Source organism: Haliaeetus albicilla, chromosome 24, assembly GCF_947461875.1.
Source record: "Haliaeetus albicilla chromosome 24, bHalAlb1.1, whole genome shotgun sequence".
Classification (NCBI taxonomy): Eukaryota; Metazoa; Chordata; class Aves; order Accipitriformes; family Accipitridae; genus Haliaeetus; species Haliaeetus albicilla.
In genome coordinates, this window is record NC_091506.1 from 8740028 (window position 1) to 8760014 (window position 19987).

General features: G+C 48.9%; 1 protein-coding gene across 2 annotated transcripts in view; it reads right to left on the reverse strand.

Annotated features, from left to right (window-relative positions):
- Positions 1-19987, reverse strand: part of SYNPR (synaptoporin) — a 111914-nt gene that overhangs the window by 34522 nt on the left and 57405 nt on the right. Inside the window, exon 1 of one of the 2 annotated variants that reach the window (XM_069811958.1) lies at positions 10957-11139. The exons of the other annotated variant lie outside the window; for it this stretch is intronic. Coding sequence (XP_069668059.1) covers positions 10957-10980 — 24 coding nt within the window. The 5' untranslated portion in view covers positions 10981-11139. Of the gene's footprint in view, positions 1-10956; positions 11140-19987 lie in introns of those variants that run through there. 2 annotated transcript variants of the gene reach the window in all.

A 19987-nucleotide genomic window follows, 5' to 3' on the forward strand; every position in this document is an offset into this window, starting at 1 on the left:
GCTCCTGACAAGGCGAGTTAAAAGGCTTATGTAGAGCATGTTGAAGCTAAAACATCCCGTTAGGAAGATAACACTGTCATTTAAAATTGATGAAACTTTTATATAAGACACCTGCTTTTTCCAGGAGCACGTCTGCCCCATGCAGCAGCCTTTGGCAGCTCGCTGGCAGACGAGAAAGAGCCACTCTGGGGATGCATCCCAAATCCATCCTGGTGCAATGGGGAGACCCTCGCTCTGCCTGAGCGGTCCTCAGTGACTCCTCCAGGATGGCAAGATCTTAAAAAGAAACTGTGTCTGCCTTGCCTGGAGCTGTGGTGGCCAAAAACAGGCTGCAAGGGACATGAAGCTCACTACGTGGGTTGGTCTTCAACATTTTTACTTGGGGTTGAGGGAGGAAAATGGGAATGAACCTGCTGGATGCTTTCCCAGAGAAGTCCCCCTGGCTCCCCACTCCTGCCCTAACACTGGAAAGCCAAGGGAAACCCTGACACAGTCAAAGAGCAACCTGAAATATTTGAAACGCCTACTCTTTTATTAGGCATTTCACACGTTCAAAGTGTTTTACAAAGACATATTTTTCCGGCATCATTTCTGGATGTAAGGCTTCCCTTTCTCCTGATCGCCATAATAAAGAGACTGCAAAACGTTTGCCAAACGTTATACTGCTTTACACTTTCTGCCGCTCGCTGTGGCCAACAGCACACGTGAGAGCAGGGAGGGAGCGCGCCGCTCCGGGGGCCCCGGAGACGTCCCCCCCTGCCAGCATCGCTCACCCAGCAAAGCGTCTTGTTAAAACTGAGATTATTTATTTATAGAGCAGAACCAGTAATTGAACATTATTATTAAGACTGTAAAGGGAAGGTTCAAAGGCACTAAATGACTGTACGGGAAAACATTTACTGCAGAGCTGATGGCCCAAAATATGTCACCAGTGAAGGATTAGGAAGCACTCTCTCCTCCAGGTCTCTGCCTGTTTCTTTTTTAAAATCTGGCATTTTTCCTGCACGGATCTGAGCTGCAGACTTCCTGGAATCACTTCTCCTACATACAAGCCTTTGTGCACTGGAGATTATCAGATTATTGACTTTGGGATTCCTAATTATATCAACTTGACTGGTTGATGAATTGGAGGTGGATGGCATCGCAGCCAACGCAGCGCTGGGGGGGTAGGCGATGACTAGCAGGAGTCATTTTCCTCCAGCAGCTATACAGGGAGAAAGCTGAAATATATTCTGCTCCTGCTGAGAAATAAACCCTAAAGCAATCGTTCACTAATTGCTGGGATTTAGTGTGTCCCCTTAAAAATAAACAGCAGCATTGCAAAGAACGATCCCATGCCTGCCCAGACCTGGTCTGCAAGGAGGAGAAAGCGCAGGGATGAGGGAACATCTTGGAGTTTGGGGCTTGAAGAACCACATATGCCCCGTCTGGGGAACATTGTACGTCTGCCCAAACATCGACCTCAGCGGTGCCTCAGTTTTAGCACAGAAGGACCACTCAAGTGACTGTCCCATACCAGGAGGCACTTGCAGACCACGGGCACCTCCAGGATGTGGTGGCAGCTGGGAAGGGGCTTTTGGTGGAGCTGGGGACATACAACCTGTCTAGATCTCACACAAAGCACCTCATAGCTTTCACTTGGCTCTCAGACTTAACGTTTCCACCAAAGGGGAATGGAAATGCAACTACAGTTGCGTTGGAGGAAAACAGAATCATAGAATCATAGAATCATTTAGGTTGGAAAAGACCTTCAAGATCATCGAGTCCAACCATCAGCCATGCCCACTAAACCATGTCCTGAAATCCTTGCATCAACAATTTTGTATGGCTTTACACTGAGCTAAGTAAATGAGGCCCTTTCTTATGCATGCCATGTGGCAAGTACGGCTCTTGCTGGAAAACATGGAGCTCTCCAGCAGCCTCCGAGGCCGGCGGGACCCACGCAGCGTGAGCCACCACGTCCCCAGCCACTGCCACCCACCTGGAGGAGACCAACCTGCTCCAGGACCTCCCCGCTTGGCTGAGGTCTTCGCCGGGGCATTTCCAGCAGCAAACCCCTGTTTGGCATTTTAGGGCACCCCGCAGAGAGCAGCCCTCGATGCCACCAGCTGGATGGAAACACCTGACCCCACAGTGGGCAGGAATGTTGCAGCATCCTCTGTTTAAAGCACAGCATTTCATTTAATGCTTCGCATTTTTAAAGCAAAAAAAATATACTTAATTCGACTCCTAATGGAAAGATTTATGGAAATGAAATTGGGGTATTTTTAGTTAGTAAAGATCATGTTATAATAATTTGGTTCTACAATACTTTAATCCCAAGGAGACAATTTTCTCTCTTTTTCTTTGAAGAAAATCTTTATCTTTTTTATTCATCTTCCATTGATTATTCTAAAAATCCCATTTAGCTCCACCACATAATGGTATGGTAGTCTTTTCTCATTATATTTTAATAGAATAAAACCCAACTGTATATGAGAGGATTAGATAGCCATTCGTTGAGGTAAAGAACATTGTTCCTCCAGATGGCCAGACAGAATCTGTGTAATGCCTTTCCTATTTATTAAGTTCAAAATGTAATGCAAGCTGATGAGATGTGTTTCATCCAGTATTTAATGGGTCAGCCACAAAGTTGAAAGCTAATGCTAAGGTTGGCAGCATGCATGGAAGAGTTAACAAGCAGAAAATAAAGACATATTTAGAGCGTCTCTTCTTGGACTCTATGAAATGAAAAGTTGTCAGAGGACAAAGCTACTTACACAAGCAGGGCAGAGATGCTAAGCTCTTCCAGCCCCTCTAACCATTTGTCAAAGGTTTGAGATAATTGAAGACGTTTACAAGGACCTGAGGTTTGGGGTTTTCTATTTATTGTATAAATTGCTTTCTGCACGTGGACATTGACAGATTGGCAACGAGTCTTCCATGAAACAAAATACACCAATACTTGCTGCAGACAGATTTACAGGGACCTGGGGTAATTACTGGGTGTACACTGCCTCATTTGGGACGTATCACAGAGCAGTACTTTTGCTGCATTCACAGCCTGCAGCCCTTTCTCCCCCACGGCTGTAGAGCAGTCTGGAAGCTACAGCTCTCCCTCTGCAGTCTCCACAACTCCACGTTTGTACCCTCTTCTTTTAAGGAGGTGGGAGCACAAGTTGGACAGATTTGTTTAGATTTGTACATACGATCCCTGAATAACTCATGTTGTGACATATATCACTTCAGCAGAGACGTGCGCGCCTTTTTGGGCCTGGAAACTTTTCCAGTCCTAGACTGCTGGTAAAAAAAGACAACTGTGGTGGTCGCTACCAGGATCCACATTGCAACAGTGCCCAGAGCATCGCAAGTGCCAGCCCAGGAGAGCGGCCACCCCCGGGCTGGGTCCCCTTCCTCTTGCCCATGCCAGGAGTCCCCCCCGCGTGCCCATATCATCTCATGAGCTGCTTTGGCATCAACCACCTGTGACAACCACAGGGAAAAAGCGAGGAAAGCCATGGTCAGGTAAAGGAGAGGTTTTCTAACAGGTGATGTTAATTCTTATCTTACGAACAGGTAAGGTTCAGCAACCCAGCAGACATGCAGGTTCACGCATAAATCTAATTTGGTTCCTGCTCCCTCTTGAAAACACAGGTTTTGTGCAGGCTTTACAGGCTGATTATATGGGATTTATTGTGTAACAAGTGTAAACATTTAATTATAAAACAAAAAAGGTTGGACGGTTGCTCGTTTCCTTGCTCACTTGGTGGATGTAAAAGCATCTGAGTTCAAAATGGCCCACGATCTAACAGAAATGCATACAGAGCATGATCCAAGTTATTACTAAGTAGGATTTACTCCCTCTAATAAACACAGGGATTTACATTACGGCTGAGCGATATCCACACATGGGAAGCACTCTGAGAAGGGAAAGTGCCCCTGGACTTAATGTCGCTAAACCCCTGATGGTCGATACAGCCTCAGGGGCTCAACGATGACCAAGACCACCCCGTATCTCCTCCGCCGCAGCACTGGATGGCAGGGCACCGCAAACCCAGCTTGCAAAAGCAGTGTTGTACACAATGCACGTACCGTCTGCCCCTGGGCTGGGATAAGGCACCTCTCCCAGCTGGGAAGCCCAGCCCCATCCCCAGCAATCCCAGCATCACCACCAGGCACTGCTGGGTGGGTTGAGGCCCCTGGTAGCATCGTCTGACGGCTGCTGTAACTGCCTCCTTATCTAATTCGCGTTTTTGTTCTTTCCATTAGCTTCAGCTCCTCTTTCCCAGCACTACCTGGCAGACCTGGGCTCCAGTGGAGCATTTTCCTGCTCTGATGACAGATGCACTCAGCAGAAACGAGAGGTGGGAGCACTCCTCTGACCAGAAAATGCTCCGGCAGCTCCGTCCCCGCTGCGCAGCACAGCGTGGGGGCTGCAACAAAACCCTCCCTGGGTCAGCATCGGCTGAAAATGATTATTACAGGAAAGGCTCCTGTCCTTCAATCACACTGTATTATTTATGACCTAACGATTGCCCATTGACTAGCAGGGATTATACGTTCTCTAAGATGTTTCTGGGTGAATGAAAGGGCATTAACCTCATTATTATCACGTTCGTGCTCATCAGAGGCCATTAGTAGCTTCCTCTCGGCTCCCCGTGCTGCTGTGTAGCTATTTGGTGTCATCTGCTGCCTCTCCACTCACCTCCACCCGACCCGCACGCACGCCTGCCTGCATTCAGCTCTGGCTCCTTTCTCGAGCAGATTTAAGGAAATGGGTGAAAATTATTTCGCTTGGGAAGGAATCCAGAAAACCCTTGGGATTAATAACCTGGCGCAACAGCCTTGTCCCGCGAGAATTTGAGACCGCTTTCAAATTGCAAAGCAATGGGGCCTCCAACCCCCCTTACACACCCAGCAGCAATCTTTCAGATGATGTCTGGGCATTTTTTTCCTTTTTTTTCAGCCCCACAACGCTCATATGAGCAGGACCACTGGGAACCAAGGCTCTGCTTTTGGCAAAGCACGGCTGGTTTTCTAGGCGGTATGTCTGCAAAGCCCTCCAGGGACCACCCAGCCCTGGCCACTGAGGCCCATTAAGGGTGTCCTTCATTAATCCAACCATCGCAGATGTCCCCTTCTTGCTCCAGACGCAGCCTCGCCGTGGCACCTTTTACGATGGAAGATGGCTCGAGCCCTCCGTCCCAGAGCTCTGCCTGGTGTCCCGTGCAGGTGGGACCCAAACGTGGGACCCGTTGGCTCATCTCAAACCAGTTTTGGATGGAAAATTCCACTGGACCTGGCTCCAACCACAGCACCCGCCTCTGTGTAAAAGGCTGGAAGAAGAATTTGCTCCTGGCTAACTATCAGCCCACATGGTAAAAATAATTTCTTTTCTAATAATTAAAATGATGGGCTATAAATGAACGTTTGCTTTGCTGAGCGCTGGGAATTCACAGGGAACATTTTGAGCAAGAAACATTTTTAAAATTAAACCCCCTCTTTCCTCTTCTTTTCCTCCACTCCTCTTACACTCTGTCCCCAGAGATGGCATTGCTCTCCTTCCCCACACTTAATCATAAAAAGCAACACCTAAACATGAATATTTTTAGGAAATGCTAATAACAGTGTCCTTAAATTGAAATAAAAAAATATTCCTTATCTCACTAGCTCTCGACACACTTCATCTGGACAGCTTAAGTTGTCCTGTTTCCTCTGCATCCTCCCCCTTACTGTGCTCCTTCACACCTCTTGCCTACCTCTTTTTTTTTCATGCCCTTTCATTTGCATTCCCTGAAATCTGCAGCCATACCTGCTTCTAAAGACAAAAAAGATAACAAAAAAAACTTGGCAAAAGCCTTGCCTGAATGTTCTCCATTTCCTTCATGGTTCAAAACACTTAATTCTGAAATAACCAGGCATCCTTTCCTTTCTCTCAGCTGCTAGCAGCTGCTGTACATCTTCTGTGCCACTTCCCAATGTACTTCAAATCCTCCCAGACCCCGCAAAAAAGCAGGCACTTGTACAAAACCAATAATGCATCAGTATGTTTTTTGCTGTTGCAAAATCTTTATATCTGCACTGCTGGAGATGATTATCTAGCTTTTTTTTATCTGTAGATTCAGGCCTGTGGAATAAAACCAGGGCCAATAAAATAAGGAAGCAAAGAAAACACAAGCAGAATGAAAAAAGCAACTGAACATGCTGTAAATTCAGAATCAGGTGAAAGCTAATTATGGCCACGCTCACTAAAAAGATGAGGACATAGCGAGGGAGATAGACTTATCAATTATTTGTGTTATGGTAGCACTTAGAAGCCCCAATCCTTTATCTGGGACTAGCTGTGCTATACATGGCAAACACTCAAATATATCTTTGGGTAATTGCACACAGTTTTAAGGAAAATGTGCAAATGCTCTGTTCTTTCACCTTCAGCAGCTTCTGGTTTGTTAATGCTGTTAAAGGCGTCTGAGTTCACCATCAGTCTCATTCTGAGCAGCTCGCGGAATGGTCTCATGGCTCAAAGAACAAATAATCCAGCATGAGGGTACCCTCCGCCCATAGCTGGATTGGGCAAACCACAGCAAACCCCCCCAAAGTGGGCATGAGATACGTCCATCGCCATCCCCATCCCCTGGCGTGAGGGACAGACCGCTCACTGTTGCCAACAGGGACGTTTCATCCTCGTTGACTCTGCAAGTTTGATTGCTTTTCTAATTAAGATACATTTTATGGTAATCTACCAAGCCCCTTAGACTAAATCACTCACTTAATCTGTTGTTAGTGCCCATATGTTTACAGGTTTCCAGCCTGCTGCAGCATATTTCCTTTGCCACGGCGCCGGGGAAGTTCAGTGACAGATGAGCCGCTGTGCAGCCATTCAGGTGGCGCAGAGCCCTTCCACCCAGACAGCCTGCGCACCCCACGGATGGACGGACGGACAGACAGACAGCCCCGGCACCCGGTGGCTTGGAGAGGAGAGGAACGGCGCAGCGCTGCAGATACAGATATGGTACCCCATGCTGATCACCTGTCTCTTCCCCTGCCTCTACAGAAGGGCTCGGCACATCTTTCTCATTCTCCTTTCTTTCCGTTTCTTCTTTTTTTTTTTCCCCTCCAACGTAAGAGGTGGTACATGACAGGAGAGGAAGGCTGAGGTTTCACAGTATGGTCACGTCTCTGGCCCCAGAGCTCGCTTACCGAGGAGTTTCACTGCAGGTTCAAGGGCTCTGAGCAGCCCTTCGGGTGAAGGGCAACAATCACATTTGCAAACTAAGGACAAGCAGAGTCAGATCCTCCACCTGCACTGGACACTGAATTAAATAAAGGCTAAGCAAGCGCTCCACAGTTCTGCTCCCGCTGACCCTGTGAGCCCGGGCAGGCGTGTGTGTCCCCAGCCTCAACCTCACCTGCAGCCCAGACACAGAGATGGGCCCCTTCCAACTTCTTCAGGGCTGGCTCTATGCCACCGCACGCCCTGGCGAGGAGCTAAATCTCTCCTTTGGGTCTGCCTGGGCTCTCTAGCAACCTGCGTCCCGCGTAGGGACACGTGCGTGCTGTGCTGGCAGGCAGCAGCTTCATCTCTTCATCTTACAGCAGGCTGCCCACGCCGGCTCTAGACGACGGAGCAGGGATGCGCTCAGTGGGGACGGGGCTCTTGCCCGTCCCCAGTCCACAGCTCTCCTCACACCTGCATCCCATGGTGGTACCCACACAGGCAGAGCTCAGGCAGGGACCCGGGGACCCCAGTTCTGCTCAGACTAGTTGGGCTGAGCCCCCGGCCCACCACAGACAAACATATTGTATTTGCAAGGGTGTACCACGCTACTGTTTGAAACGACTCGTGCTCAGCTTGTTGAGGGAAAGAGAGCCCAAAGGCAAAATCAGAAAAGACCAAACTCTAGGTCATGTTACCATCTGCCATCCTACGTAGAGGGAAATATTCCCAGAAAAAAATGGTCATATAATTGTACAGGAACTCCTAATCATGAGGGGCATGATGAAGAAACCACCACCTGCCATCACCAGCAGTGACGGGCAGCTGCTATCCAATATCAGCACAAATACCTCTCCCCCTGTAGAGTGCCTATCGATCTGAACAGGATTAACAAAGGTGAGGAAAGTACTCATTAAGTCTCCCAAGGACTTGGCTAAAAAAAGAGTATCTGGCATTCAGGAGGAGCCAGATATTTCAGAAATCAATATTTTAAGAGTTTAAGGACTTTCTCTAGGAACTGTTTGAGCTGCTAGAGAAGCAGCTAAGGAGACAAGTCTCAAAGGAAAAGAAGTTCCCCGGGATCCAGGCACCCCTAAAATAATGCTTCAAACTCCTTTCAAACCTTGATGCACCTGCTAGAAGGGGACAGCGACTCCTCCATCCCACTGGCACAAATCTCACATTTTCAGCCCTGGAGCTTGTGAAGCACTGTGCTGTGAACCTGTCCCTGCAGCTGCACCGAGCCCTGGTTTGCACATCAGCCTCTCTTATAGAGAGGGTGTCGCGCTCCTGAGGAGGTGATGGAGGCTGCTCCAAGGTCCGAGAGGCAAGTGGTGGTTGGTGGTACTGAAGTGGGGAGAAGCTGCCCCCAGACCTGCTACCACCAAGCAGCTGGAGATGAAGGAGCACCACACATTGCCACGCTAGGATGGGCAAAAGGCAACAGATGGAAAACCATGAACACTGAAGACTTTCGTATGTACAACATGAGGAGCAGGGCAAGCTCTCCTGCTCCCCCCCCAGTTTGTCTCAGCTGTATCCTGTAGAGATGGCATGTAGGGCTGATGGGATCATTTCTGCTCAGCTACAAGCTCCTCTGCCAAGGAAAAGTCTTGCAGCGATGGACTTAACCACATTATTCACTTTGTGCCTTACACTCCCCTGGCCACTGGCAACCTGCCTTCAGTGGCAGGGGTGAGACCTCCCTCTGTCTGCAGTCAAACCAACCATCCCTGGCCACTTTTCCTGCTTCAAAGCTATTAAGATGAGCTCAACTGGCTTCCTTAATAAACTGCAGCCCAGCTTTCAGGTCAGTCTGGCACCCCTGCTATGATGAGTTATGTGGCACAACAAACCCAAGCCTTTAGTTCTGTGGTGTAGGAAGCAAGAATCGTGCTCCTCGGTTCATGCTGCCCAGCCCCTTCCCCTCCAGGGTCACCCAAATGTGCTCTTTGACCATCGTCCTTCTGCTCACCTGGAGGACGCTGCACTGAGCCAGACACCAAGGCTTGGCAAAGTTAGAAATGCTTAACGCTGTCCTCAGGCAAGCAGGAATATGCTTAGAAAGTGTGTGAGATGTGCACTGCTCAGACACCCATGCCCTCCACACCTGAGGAGTTAAACAACTGTGAAAAAGACAATTATTGTTATGTACCATGCTCTCTAACCCTGTGGTACATAACACATTTTATGCACGATGTTCCCTAACCCTGTGCCGATCACATACATTCAAGTTACGCAGCTGGTATAAATATATATGGTCCTTACAAAACAGCAATCATGCAAAACCGAAAAAGCCACTGAACTGGGTGCCTGTTAACTACATTTTCAGGGGTGCCTGTTAACTACATTTTCAGGAATGGAGCGCGTGGGCTTGCCTGTACAGCGCCCTGCGCCCAGCTGGCCGCCCGTGGGATGCTGCACACCGGCACCGGCTCCTGCCCAGCCACGCTTGGGTAGCCTCGGCGCAGACCCCGGCAGAGCTCGTGAGCTTGCTGAGAAGGGGCACGCCACAAAATATTCCCATCGGCTGCTCTTCAGGCAAGTGCAAATATTCCGTTTTGAAAAAAAAAAAAAGCAGGAACAATTAAACTGGTCCAAATGACTAAGCAGTTATTGGTAATCTGAAATTTCTCTCTGGAAGAGTTTAGCTTGGACTGGCAGGCACAACATCCTTACCTTCTCCAGTTACAGCCTTCTAACACCTTATTAAAGTGCACTTCATATATCTATTAGCATACCCTGGTATCATGAGAGTAGGCAGATTATTCTGGGTCTAATATGTTGATTTTCTGAGCAGGTATATACTCAAGCATGTTCTCACAGCAGCTCCAGCTTGTGCTACAACTGGAGTTTTTAAAGACTTCTGAAACACCAAAGCGATCGACTCCCATGGATACGATTCAAGTGTGAAAGAATCAAAGTGCCAATAAATTAATCAATATAATGCTGCAAATTCAAGTATTTATTATGTAGTCCAAAAGTATTACAGCTATACATCTTGTTTTCCTCAGCCGTACTATTACAATCACTGTCTTGTACTGCCTGGAAAGCACACCCGGAGCTATGATGGGGAAAGATAAATAACTGCACCTCGCTGTTATTTACAGGTAACAAAGAGGTCTCCAAGTTAGCCGAGAGCGCTGAGAAATGAGGTTGCTGAGCTGTACAAAGCAGAGGCAGGGAGCAGAAAGTCAGAGCAACAGTCTATTGACCTGTATTAATGATGTTAGACTCTGAAAAGCAAGCTGCTTTTTAATTACTTTAAAGATTTTCTTTATTTCATTAATACATTTTGATGAGGAGCATGTTGCTGCCAACCTCTCATACTTTAGATTGATCTTTCTAAGGTAATATGCAGTCAGATATTCATACTTCAGCTTGATCAATATTAAATAGCTCTTACTGATTTTCTTTATATCAAATATTGCTGCATTATTTTTAAGGCATCTTTGATTTAAAATGCCAGAAGGAACACAGTAAGTCAGAATTCCTTTACCCTTTAATCCTCACTCTCCACGATTCTGCCGTAAAATGAAGTGCAAAACAAGTTTTCAAAGCAGGTACCCCCCTCTGCAAAGCAAAATACAAACTGAAAATATTTCAAGGTATCTAAAAACCATGGAACAGTTGGGCTCAGCATGACAGTACAAAGAAACCAAACCTAAAAACAATTTTGTGGGCTTCACGATTCCTGTAAAACCCCACTTCTCCCCCAGACAGTACAGTTACACAAATAAATAGAGATGCATATAACTTACCGGAGCAAATATCACCATACACATTTACAAAAGGATTTATAATCCAACTTGCGTCTCCTGAAATAAAGCAAGGTTTGTCTCATACTAAAAATAAAGGCTCCCAAAAGCTTCTCACAGGAGAGAGAGAGAGAGAGAGGGAGAGGGAGGGAGGGAGGGAGAGGGAGCGAGTGAGCACCAGCTCCTTGCCTCGCTTTTTATGAAGCAAATAAGGAGAGCAAGAAAATCAATGCCGAGAGAAAGTGAGATGATATACCAATCAGGCAGCAGCCTCAGCCTTATTTGCAGAGAGTTGGCAAAATGCTCACATTATTAGACAATGACTACGCACAGCCTAAGTAGAGAAAGCGAATACTTTCTCCTCGGTGAGAGGCTGATTGCTTTGTTGTGGTGCAGGTACCACCACAGCGGGCTGGGAGATGCAACCCCTTCCTCTCTGCTAATGCAGCATCGCTTTAGTCCTCGTGCGTGCTCTATAGGACAGCAACAGTTCACAATTCTGGGCTAAAGTTGTACTAAGCTTAAAGATCCCCCAAAGCTCTGACACTTACAGACTGTCATCGGAGCAGTGCTTTTTCATTGCTGGGGTTGGGGGCTTTTTGGGCTCTCTGTTATATTTTGAGATGTCTTTCACTGCATCTCAGAAAGCTGCCCCGCAGCTGCAGCAAGGAGCCATCCAGAAAGGGGGAAAGACCTCTCAGGTCTTCCATACTTTAACGTGCGCTGAGCTCCTCCTGTGCTTGCATAGGACCAGACCTCCAAAGCATCTTCCTGGAACTTGAGCTTTTGCTCTTTTTTGCATACCAAAGAAAAACCTATGGGAAACCCATGGGTTCCCTTGCGCTAAAAAGGAAAATTTCTGGGCTATTAATCTACCCAAACAAAACTTTTGCTGTACCCCTGTGTGTGTTGGAAGGCGGAGGAGGTAGCAGGAGGCAAGCTCATTGCCTCCAACATAGAGGCACCTGCTTGCGAACAGGACGCATCAGTGGCAAACGCGTGCCGCTCCTTTGGAAAGCTGTCCCATTTGCTTGCCCCCCACAGCTGTACAAAGACACAAAACCCCACACCCTGTCACTGCAAACCTCCCAACGAGAGGAGGACCAGGGGCTGGTCCTGTGTCTCCGCTCTGCGTTCAGGATTTTAAGAGCACAGAATGGATCCACGGATCCCCCTCGGAAGGCGCCTGGCTCTGTGCGTACCCTGTGAGCCTTCGTCATCACCAGCCCATCGCCCCAGCGCTCTTTGGTGTAACCGAGACTGTGAATCACGCTCTATGCTATTTATTTATCAGGCCTGGGTTTATCACTGCTCTGCTCTCTTTTCTACACACTGCACCAAATATTTTCGAATGCATGTGACTGAACGGATGAGACACAAGGTGAACTTTCTCTTTTATTTGGAGACAGAAGTTACATGCTGGTATACAGAAACACCTGCTGGGTGACAACAGTTCTCTACGCAGCAAAATTGGAGCACAATTGCTTTTCCCCAGTGGCTTCGGATTTACATTGTGCAAGAAGAGCTGGAATTCACAGGGAAAATTCTGAAGACAAAACCAAGGAGACCTGAACTAATCTGATAATTCAATTTATCTGTTCGCGGCTGGCGCTTCTAGCACAATCCAGGCACAGAGGAGACTCCGACAGTCCTCTATGAGCACTGAACCTCCCAGGCCCCTTTCCCACGAGCAGGACCCACATTGCCACGCTGACATGTCATTGCTGATGATGTGGCCCCACTTTTCCAACAGATACAGCCTGATGCCGGCTGATGCTATAACGAGGAGACATCGCGGTGCTGAGAGAGTTCTCCAGGCTGAAGCACTGCTCTGCTGCTCGGTGCATTTTAACAGACGTGAAAGCATTTGCCAGCTACCGTGCACACTGCCCGAGTCCCAGCCACAAAGATTGAACAACTCAGCACCTCTGGTCTGCAGAGCTGGGCAGCATTTGCCTCCCACTGCACCGTGCGCAGTCCTTTGATGCTTTATCCACGCAGGAGTTGCGCTTTGCAGCCACGCTCACACCACACCAGCTGCAGTAGCGTCTCAGCATTCACCTGGTTAGCGTTGGCCAACACGCCGTCCCCCCCGAGGACAGGGCTAACACATCTCACTCCTTCTTCCTTGCCATCTCTACAGAAGACAGAGCAGCCCAGACAAGGCGTGGAGGAGGTTTTGTAGGAATAACACGGACCCAAAGAGAACCACGAACCAAAAGCCAGCAACGGGCAAAGGTGACCGAAGACCACACAAAACTTACCACCCACTGCATCAGCACAAGGGGTGATGCTGGCTCTCCCAACACCTCTGGGAGAGCTCTTCTTCAACCCGCGGGCGCCTGGGTTGCTCCCACACATTGGTGGAGGATGGCAGGAGGATGCTCAGCCTGCCTGAGCTCCTCAGCTGATACATCTCATTGCTCCTGGCCTTTTTCATTGCATGCATTCAGCTCTCCAGCTGGCACTGAAACTCGCTGTATCTCATGGTGACCAGCTTCTCACTGCAAGGTGTGACAGTAAGTGAAATGCAAACACCTCTCATTTTCATTTTCCAGTGAGATAATTTTATTTTCCCTTCCCACAGCTAAACTGCTGTTACTTAAACTCACTAAAGTCTTCTGAAAACTTTGAAAAACATCCATTAAAATAGTTTTCCAGAAGCACTTCTGGGAGCTGCTGTGTCTCAGCCCTCTAAAATCTGTGCCTACTTGGGCACCTGTGCAGGATGTGGGGGTGCAGAATGCAGTTTTAGCCAGAGCACAATGAATTGCAGCAGGCGATGACCTGTCCTGTCACACACCTCCTTCAAACAACACTGCAACAGGGGCTTTACAGCATAAGGACATCAAAGCCTGCTTTCTTTTTTTTTCGAACTGGTGACATACCATGAATGCTGTGGATCAGGTCTATCATTGCTGAAAGTGGATGTGTCGGTGTTTGCTGACAAGGCAAAACACTTGTCGGGTTGCGGCGGACCCTGCAGCACTGCAGGCTGGTGCTTTCTTCAGCTTTATTAGATTCCTTTTCAAAAATTCGTCTGAAATACTGGATGGGCCACTCAACATCACCAAGCATGAAAACAGCCGCTGTCAATGCCAGCGCTGTTATGCCACGTCTCCCTCTGCGCTGTATCAGAGCTTTTCACTTTTGATTTTTAAGTTGGGAGTTTCAAAGCAAACTAAAAAGCTTCACAGGATTTAAGCTCCAAACTCCTTTAGATACTACTGAAAAGCTGTACGCATCCAGCAGATTTCCGCCAGCTTTGCCACATCACTCAGGGTCTGAAGAGATTTAATCCCCGCCTGTAGGAGATTCAGGGCCAATGCAGGTAAAAGGGATGCGGTGACACCAGGAACGGCGAGGGCTGTAGCCTGGGGAGAGACTTCTCCTCCTCGGGTACAGTAGTCAGGGAAAGCATTTGCACGAGGACAGCATGAGATGGGGCTGCTCGTCTGCCTCCCCACCACGCTTTGCTGTCTCTTCCCGCAGCCCACCGCAGGGTACCTAAAGCCCACATAGCGGGAGCCCAAAAGCACTGGTTACACTTGGACCCTTTCATGGCTTTGCTGCTTTACTCTTAACATAGCGGCTCATGTTAGCCCGCAAGCCCTGTTCATGCTCGCGTGTGTGTGTGAAGATTTACAGATGCCTGTAAAATCACTCACTGTATGGTGGAGATGAAGTTTTATTGGTCTTGCCATGGAGGACCTGAGCTGGAGTGAGTTTTTTCAGCACCATGGTCCTCAGCTCTGCCCAAGGCTGCATCGCACCCACGCTCGCCCTGGCCAGGCGAAGGCAGGAGCAGGCAGCACCGCCACGGGCCCTTTGGACCACACTACTACATCTGTGCCCACTCCACATTTGGAGGAGCTAATGAATAATATCAGAGCCTCCATCCCACCTGTGCTGTAGAGAAAACATCGATCAAGGCAGCAGTGGCTGTGTGAGCAGGCTGGAGCCTGGCAGAGGGGCTGCAGCCCTGGCTGGCGAGAGGAGAACTGGCCAACCTGAGCCGCCGCTGCAAATAACCCGCCAGCCCAGGAAATATTAAGATAGGCTGCCTGTTTGCCAACAGAGACTTTCACATTTCCCTCTCAATCTTTATTTAAATTTAGGAAGACAGAAAATTAACGAAGTCTGAGATACGTAACTGGAAACCATTTGTTTTTCTCGTGGAAATGGAACGTTTCCTAATGAACCTCCCCTCCCCCTGTGCCGTTCGGCTCTGGATGCAAATATTGCTGCGAGTTTATCAATCTGTGGCTTGTTTCACGCAGTTTGCAATGCTAATGAGTAAACCAATTTTGACATATTATGTAAGCCAGTTTCTGAAACAGAGATTCTTGGCAGGCCAAATGTAAACACAGACACCCTCTTGCATCCAATTTAAATGAGCATGTTGCTAAAAGCACTAAGGGCTTGATTCTGTTGACTTATTCCTGATTTACTCCAGGGAAAAAAGAAAAAAAAACCCCCAACAAAAAAGAAAAACAACAAAAAACCACCCTTCAATTCAATTACTAGCGCAGCAGCAATTTGCAAAATGGATCTAATTCTGTAACAAGGAAACGTGCTGGAATAAGCTAATGCAGGCTGGTGACTCGGGCACTGCACGAGCATCGGGACAGCACACGATGGGGAACACACACACCGTACCATTCCAGCTAGAGCTAATGGGGGAGATGACAGCTCTCCTCGCCATCATCCTCCCAAGCCAAATTTAGGTCCAGGTAGTGCCCCATGGGTTGGATCACCCCCAGAGGGTGATTCCTTTCAACCTCCCTGCTCTTCTACCATGGCTTTGCAGGACGAGGACGGTGCCTGCCTGGGCAGCAGGCAAAGCCCAAGAGCAGCACGGGGCATTTCAAGCCACATGCTGCCCCTGCTGCAGTTACGCTGTGGGTAGTGGGATCCCAGGGCACGAGGGAATATTTGTCTCTGCGTGCACCGAAGGTCTGCACCACACCAGTGCATGGCCGGGTGCCGAGACCCCGTGAACCGCTTGCTACCTTGTCCGCCTGGCCCAAACCTGGCAACCGGCCCCACACAGAGACAGTTGGACAACCTGATTAATGGATTATATCCAGTTTTTGCAGACTATGATCTCAGCACCGGAATGACGTGTTGGAAGGCACGTGCGTTGAATGGCAGACCGCAGCACGCCTTCCAATGACACAGGGATGAGCTGAAGGTCACAAGCTCAGAGTTAGGGGTAAGAGAAAGAAGAAGGGATACGTTTTTAAAAGCCCCTGAAAAAAAAAAAAAAAAGGCACTACCAAAGAGATGAACAGGATTTTATTAAAGTGAGGAAGGGCTGGAATGAAATCTTTCATTTGCACTTTTCCCAATACCATCTGGAGCATTTTCATCTGCCAAAAGCACAGCGTATTTCTGTCGACAAGTGGAAGCAAATAGGGTAGCAGCATACCTGGAGGTAGCCTTTGCCCTGCTAATGGCTCTGAGCATCTCGAGAGTGTTTTAAAACTAAAATACAAGTGTGAAGTTGAACTGTGATGTTCCTACCACGGCAGAGGAAAAGAAAGAAAATAAGAGACGTGCTCTGCTGTGAGGTCAGGTGTGCTACTGCAGAGCATATTTATTGCATGTGTCAGAGATCCCACCAGGCACTGGAGCTGCAAAACACCACCTCACAATCCCCTTTACAACATCAGGACGAGGATATCATTTATCATACCTGGCTCTTTTACATTATAAAGTAAAGGAGAGCAAGGCAAAGAATACTTTCAGCCTCCAAGCAAATATCACATCCTGAGCTTTCAACGATAAGCGCAAACCTGAGAGCTCTTTCCTTTGTGCTGCATAGCGCTTTCAAGCTATGATCATAAGCAGCCAAAATGCCACACATTTGCTGGCTCATCAAGTTTTACCCTGCAAGTTTGGAAATACACAGTTGCTAAGGTAATTCAACTTCTTATGGCATAAGAGAAAACTTACTGCTGTCTAGACACAAAAAAAGAAAAGGACAGTGCTTGAAAGGAAGGCAGCTGACAAGTAAGCGTCACTTGGGATGTAAACGACGGGGAGATGAGATGCCTGTACAGCCCCAGCCTGCTGGCACATCGGTGCCCATCGCAGCACTGCGGGCTGCAGAGGAGCAGCAAAGACTGGGAAGAGAAGACGCCCTGCAGACCTGAGGGACCACGCAGGTTCTTGCCTGAACTAGTACAAGTCCAGCTCTTTGCCAGCTGACAAATACCCCCCCACCACTCATGCGGCCATCCCAGCACAGCGCCCGAGGTGGGAGCGAAGCCCCAAACCACATCACTGCATCGACTCCCATCCCATCCCAAAAGGGAGGTGAGGGCAGAAAGCAACCAGCGTACAGATTGATGCACCACAGCACCTCCCTCCCTCCCTCCGGTTTATCTACACATGGCACTTTATAGTAACAGGCAGGCAAAAGACTGCTTAATTTCTAACATCTCATTTTTACTGTAATTCTAAATGATTTGGAATAACTCCTGTGGCGAAGTCCAGCTGTTATGCAGGGTGAGTCAATTTGGAAAGCCCTCACTGTCCATCCAAGCATCACCTAGATTTCTGATGCTCAGAAGAGTGTTACTGCCACCCCCTTATTCTTAGTGCTTTCTGCATTTTTCAACGTTAAGTCCTGTTTCTGCATGTGTTAAACACCAGGCACCAAAACCATATAAAATAATCATCTGAAGGCCAAACGGGCATGGACTGGATGATGAAAACAGCATGGAATAAAAGAGAATCAGATTAATTTCTATTGTAATTTTTATAGCTATTTAACAGGAAGAATGAAAAAATCTAATTATTGTCAACTGTAAGTTTTCAGCTACCCAGCCAGCAGAGCGCTGTTATTAAACTACTGTATAATTGCCTCTTTTAGTCTGCTTCCCACAGAAGTTGTGTTATTTGACTCATAGTTAAACTCATAATATTGGCTTCATAACTAATCCTGTCAATCGAAATCCCTGGGGGCTGGTGCAAGGATAAAAATAGCAAGGAGTTGTTTCTTCCCTCAGCTTTCTTTCAAAGCCCATTTCTGCAAGTACCGGGGCTGCAGCTCAGCGGTGCCACGAACCGTTGCAGCCACCACGGACACATGGAGGAACGCTGCTCCTCCGGCTCAAGCAAAGCACAGGGGAGAGGGATGGGTCCTTCCAGCAGGCGATTCGGTCGCCCTGTACTGTGTGTCTGTGCCGGACAAGATAAATCCTGTCTGTCTCTCCCTCCTGACCCAAGCAGCTCAGGTAAAATACTTGATGTTGCATAGCTGAGCCCCACAGCTAAGCCCAGATGTGACTGCCTACCCTGGGACTTTGGGCCAGCGCTGAAGTTCAGCTGACACTTGCAAAGCCTGGATGCATGAAAAGCACGGGTTTCTTCCTTCCCCAAACACCAAGCACTAGGATGGTATCTCACATACAAAACCACAGCGAGGCACCCAACTACATGTTCAAGCACCAAAGACATCCACCGAGATAACTGTTGGAGTCTGTCTTCCAGCCTAAAAGATTCCAGGATTCTATGAGATGAGCACAATTTGTCTGGGCATTTACTCAGGAGACCGCATAAACCACCAGATTTTTACCCATCCGAGTTCTGTAAGCTCTTGCTTGCTCCCTGGGCATTGGACTGATGCTCCTTGCTAATGCCCGGCATGGTCCTTCCCTGGAGAAGACAGTGGATTTGCTGCAGACCCAGGCAGGGTCTCTGGTCAGGGTTTCACAGGGCAGCACGTCCTCCCTGCCTGGCGGGATGTTCCTCTTGCCCAGAACGCAGCGTGCACAGTGGGGCCAAACCCACCGCTCAGCTCCGGTTTGGGACGAGGTGACAGGGCTGGAAGGGGCGAGGTAAGATGGATTTAGCCTCGCACCCAGACCTACCGTCTCCGTCTCTGGAGACAACAACCCTGTGCCAGCGTTGCTCTCTGGTGGGCACGCACAGAAACTGCTGAGAGCTGGCGAGGAACGGATGGGAAACAACATGTTTCCCAAAGTGATGTCCCAGGGTGAGGGCCCAGGGTGCCCATGCCAGGAGGGAGCCAGAGCCAGGGCTCTGCACGCACCTGGACCAGCTCTGGAACTCATCCCACTTGCCTCTACCCTGCTCAGCCACGGCTGGAACGGCCCCTCGCTTTGCTGCAACTGATGCATACAGCCCGACAGCACGAAGCGCACCAGCACATTCGCTGCACCGCTGGGTCCGTGGGGGAATCACAGGAGACTGCTTCAGCTGAGGTGGCTTTCCTCCTGGAAGAGCCACCACCCTGCCTATTACAGCCACAGGCAGATGATACCGCACCACGCTGCAGTACTGCAACCTTCCTTCATGGTCTGCAGCTGGAGCCATCCTCAGGATGGACGGCAGCAGTGTCCATTAATCCAGAAGTGGGAAAAGCAGAGAAGCAGTTTAAAAATCTGTGCAGGAAAAAAAACAAACAAAACCAAACCGCTCACCTTCTCCCCCACCCCACAGCAAGGAGGCACCAGCCCCAGCACAATGCTTTGCAGCCACACACAAACTCTTGCTTCCCACGCAAGCCTGAGACACCCTTACCAGCACTCAAGAGGGATCCCAGGGTTAAAAAACCCCGTGTGCACTGTGAGAGCTTGAGTGTGCCCAGTGCAACCATCTGCGGGAACAGAGCTCTTCCCTGAGCTGCATTACTCCTTCCTCCCTCCATCGCCGTATTCACTTTACTGTTTGAGACAAGATGATGCAAAAATCATTTATGCCACTGCCCGGGCTGCCAAGCAGCACCACGATGCTCTCGGGCAAACCAGGAGAGCTCCCAGCAAGCCCAGCCTGGAGAGCCCTGGTGTTCCCAGGGGCTGGGGCTTAGGCAGAGGGGGGGATGTCTCCCCAGGAGCCTCAACTCTGTGTGTGACTGCTTCCCAGGAGGTGGTCCTCACGGCTTGCAGACAGCAAGACTGCAAGAAAGACACCCCTGGAGCCAGCAGGGCCTGCGGGACTGCCTCGGCTGACACAGCTCTCAGCAGCCCCACAGATTTCAAATAAATATGGCCTGACGCAGCGC